The following is a 2,897-nucleotide window of genomic DNA, read 5'->3' as shown; positions in this document are numbered from 1 at the left end:
CCTAATGCTGCAGACACACGAATCAAACAGCCAATCTACGGAATAGATGCGTATTAGGATCGGCATTCTGAATTTCTTTTAGCGACCGAAAACAGCCACGCAAGGGGAAGGCACAGATGGGCGACACGTGCGGGGCGCGGCGCAGGCAAGATTTTTACGTCTGTTGCCTGTTCAAACCCTCCCTCTCTTTTATAATGGTTAGTTATTGTTGAAAAAATTAGAGTTTCTTGCCGGCCAAGTTCCTTTGGAACGAGGCATTGACTCTGGCGTCCCGTTGACTAAGGTGTCCACATGCCACAGCATAAATTGCAGCGCAAGAAACATAAACAAATGAGCACACAAGACTTATCTGTCCTAGTGACACTTGTATATATATATATTCAGAGTTCTGAATGCCAATCCAATCCATTCCAATTTCCAAGCACGCCCACGAGAGGGAAGCAATGAATCTTGAATCGGTACTGAGTCCAGCAGCACTACCGTGGAGCTACCTCGCCTGCGGCCTCTTGAGCTTGGCGCTCCTAGTCCTATGGCCAACCACCCGGCTGCTAGAGCAGCTATGGTGGCGGCCGAGGCGCCTGGAACGGGCTCTTCGCGCCCAGGGCCTTCGTGGGACGTCCTACAGTTTCCTCCTCGGCGACATGAGCGACTACGGCAGGCAAAACAAGGAGGCATGGTCCAAGCCCCTGCCGCTGCGCTGCCACGACATCGGCGCACACGTCATGCCTTTCCTCTACAGAACCGTCCAGGAGCACGGCAAGCAGTGCATCTCCTGGTTCGGTCCGGTTCCCAAGGTGAGCATCACCGATCCTAACCTGGTCAGGGAGGTCATGTCCAACAAGTTTGGGCACATCCAGAAGGTCAAGTTCCCGGCGCTGTCCAAGCTCCTCGCCGTGGGCGTGGCCACCCACGAGGGCGAGAAATGGGTCAAGCACAGAAGGATACTCAACCCTGCGTTCCATGTCGAGAAGCTCAAGGTACCTACCTACCTGCAGGTTGCGCCTCTTTTTGATAGCCGTTGTGGCAAGTGTGTGACTAATTCGCTTGATTTGCAGATCATGTTGCCCGCCTTCTCTTTGTGTTGTGAAGAGCTTGTTAACAAATGGACACAGTCCCTTGGTCCCGACGGCTCGTGTGAGGTGGATGTTTCCTTAGAACTCCAGAGCCTCACCGGAGATGTCATCTCACGCACCGCATTCGGCAGCAGTTATCTCGAAGGAAGAAGGATTTTTCAACTCCAGTCTGAGCAGGTCGGGCGGTTCATGGCAGCCATTCACAAGATTATGATTCCCGGTTACATGTGAGTTACCTTTTTTCTTCTTCTAGAAAGCCATGTATTTACAAATAGAATTTTATCTTACTAGTTAGTACTACTTCCACCTTACCACTGCCGACCAGGTGTTTTGTGCTTATCAACTCGTATACTGACAACGCAAGTGCACTTTAGGTCCTTCCCTACTAAAAATAATCGAAGGATGCGTCAAATTAACAACGAGATAGAGTCCATTCTACGAGGTCTAATTGGGAAAAGGATGCAAGCTATGCAAGGAGAGAGCACAAACGATGACTTACTCGGCTTATTGCTGGAGTCAAACAAGACAGACATGAATGAAAATGGCCAATCCATTCCTGGAATGTCCATAGAAGAGGTAATAGAGGAGTGCAAGTTGTTCTACTTTGCAGGAATGGAGACGACATCAATATTACTCACATGGACGATGGTCGTACTTAGCATGCACCCAGAGTGGCAGGACCGTGCAAGGGAGGAGGTTCTTGGCCTATTTGGAAAACATAAGCTTGACTACGAGGGTCTTAATCGACTCAAAACCGTGAGTACTTACTGAAATTACTCGAGTTGCTGCAAACATTTATCGGATCAGAAGTACGGTATCTTATTAATATATATGTTGTGCAGGTGACAATGATTCTTTATGAAGTTCTCCGGTTGTACCCACCGGCTAGTGCGTTCACCCGACAGACATACAAGGAGATTGAGATCGGAGGCGTCACATACCCGCCTGGCGTGATTTTCGAGATGTCCGTGCTGCACATCCACCACGACAAGGACATCTGGGGAGACGACGTGCACCAATTCAGGCCCGATAGGTTCGCGGAGGGGATCTCCAAGGCGTCCAAGGAACCGGGAGGATTTTTCCCTTTCGGATGGGGGCCACGGATCTGCATCGGTCAGAATTTTGCACTGCTTGAGGCCAAGATGGCATTGTGCATGATTCTTCGGCGTTTTGAGTTTGAGCTCGCCCCGTCGTATACACATGCGCCACATACCGTAATGATGTTGCGTCCCATGCATGGTGCTCAAATTAAGCTACAGGCGACCTCTTCGTAGTAGTATCACCATATACACATATTTCAGAACATATTTGTTTTTGAGAATGATTCACTCTACATGTATCATATGCACTCTTATCTTGGCCATGTAAAAAGGCTTTCCTTGCCTTCTATCGTAATAAAGGTCCAACATGATTTAGGGCCATGATAACTCATCTGTTTTTACTCTTTGACCAAATTAAACGTATCTATAGTGCTAATCGCCTAGGAAGGTATTGTGCAGCGTTCACAAGGTGTAACACCGGTGCGCTCCTCAAGTGAATTCTTATCATTTCCCATGGACTTCGGCCAGCCGTTGTTTCCGAGAACAACTTGTTGGGCTAAGTCCCTCCACATGAAGGTGTGTTTGGCAGCCCAACATCAGCCCATAAGTCCAACACATATCAGCCGTTGATCTGCGCTGCATCCAACGGTTGAGAGCGCTTCCAAGAGAAGTGAAGCAAGAAGAAAACCCTAGCCACTCCACCCCTTGCTGGTGGTGGCTGCCATTCGTGAGAGTGAGAGAGAGAGCACACAAGAGAAAACACAACCTGAGAGAGAGGAAGAAG

The 2,897-nt window shown here is 49.1% G+C and overlaps 1 protein-coding gene across 2 annotated transcripts; it reads left to right on the top strand.

Annotated features, from left to right (window-relative positions):
* Nucleotides 1-389: 389 nt before the first annotated feature.
* On the top strand, nucleotides 390-2,504 carry LOC123081026 (cytochrome P450 72A15). 2 transcript variants are annotated; one of them, XM_044503992.1, is made up of 4 exons: nucleotides 390-977; nucleotides 1,056-1,300; nucleotides 1,448-1,829; nucleotides 1,916-2,504. In XM_044503992.1, the coding sequence occupies exons 1-4, from the start codon at nucleotides 393-395 to the stop codon at nucleotides 2,345-2,347; spliced, it is 1,644 nt and encodes a 547-aa protein (XP_044359927.1). In that variant the 5' UTR covers nucleotides 390-392; the 3' UTR covers nucleotides 2,348-2,504. The 2 variants fall into 2 exon arrangements, with proteins under 2 accessions (XP_044359927.1, XP_044359926.1); XM_044503991.1 differs by having other exon boundaries at nucleotides 390-1,300.
* The last annotated feature ends 393 nt before the right edge of the window (nucleotides 2,505-2,897 follow it).

The sequence above is a fragment of the Triticum aestivum genome, chromosome 3D, assembly GCF_018294505.1.
Source record: "Triticum aestivum cultivar Chinese Spring chromosome 3D, IWGSC CS RefSeq v2.1, whole genome shotgun sequence".
NCBI lineage: Eukaryota > Viridiplantae > Streptophyta > Magnoliopsida > Poales > Poaceae > Triticum > Triticum aestivum.
This window is presented reverse-complemented; position numbering and strand designations above follow the sequence as displayed.

Coding starts and splice junctions, on each gene's coding strand:
- LOC123081026 (XM_044503991.1), top strand. CDS start 393: ATGCCAATCCAATCCATTCCAATTTCCAAGCACGCCCACGAGAGGGAA. Junction 1,301..1,447: donor ATTATGATTCCCGGTTACAT/GTGAGTTACCTT, acceptor AGTGCACTTTAG/GTCCTTCCCTACTAAAAATA. Junction 1,830..1,915: donor GTCTTAATCGACTCAAAACC/GTGAGTACTTAC, acceptor TATGTTGTGCAG/GTGACAATGATTCTTTATGA.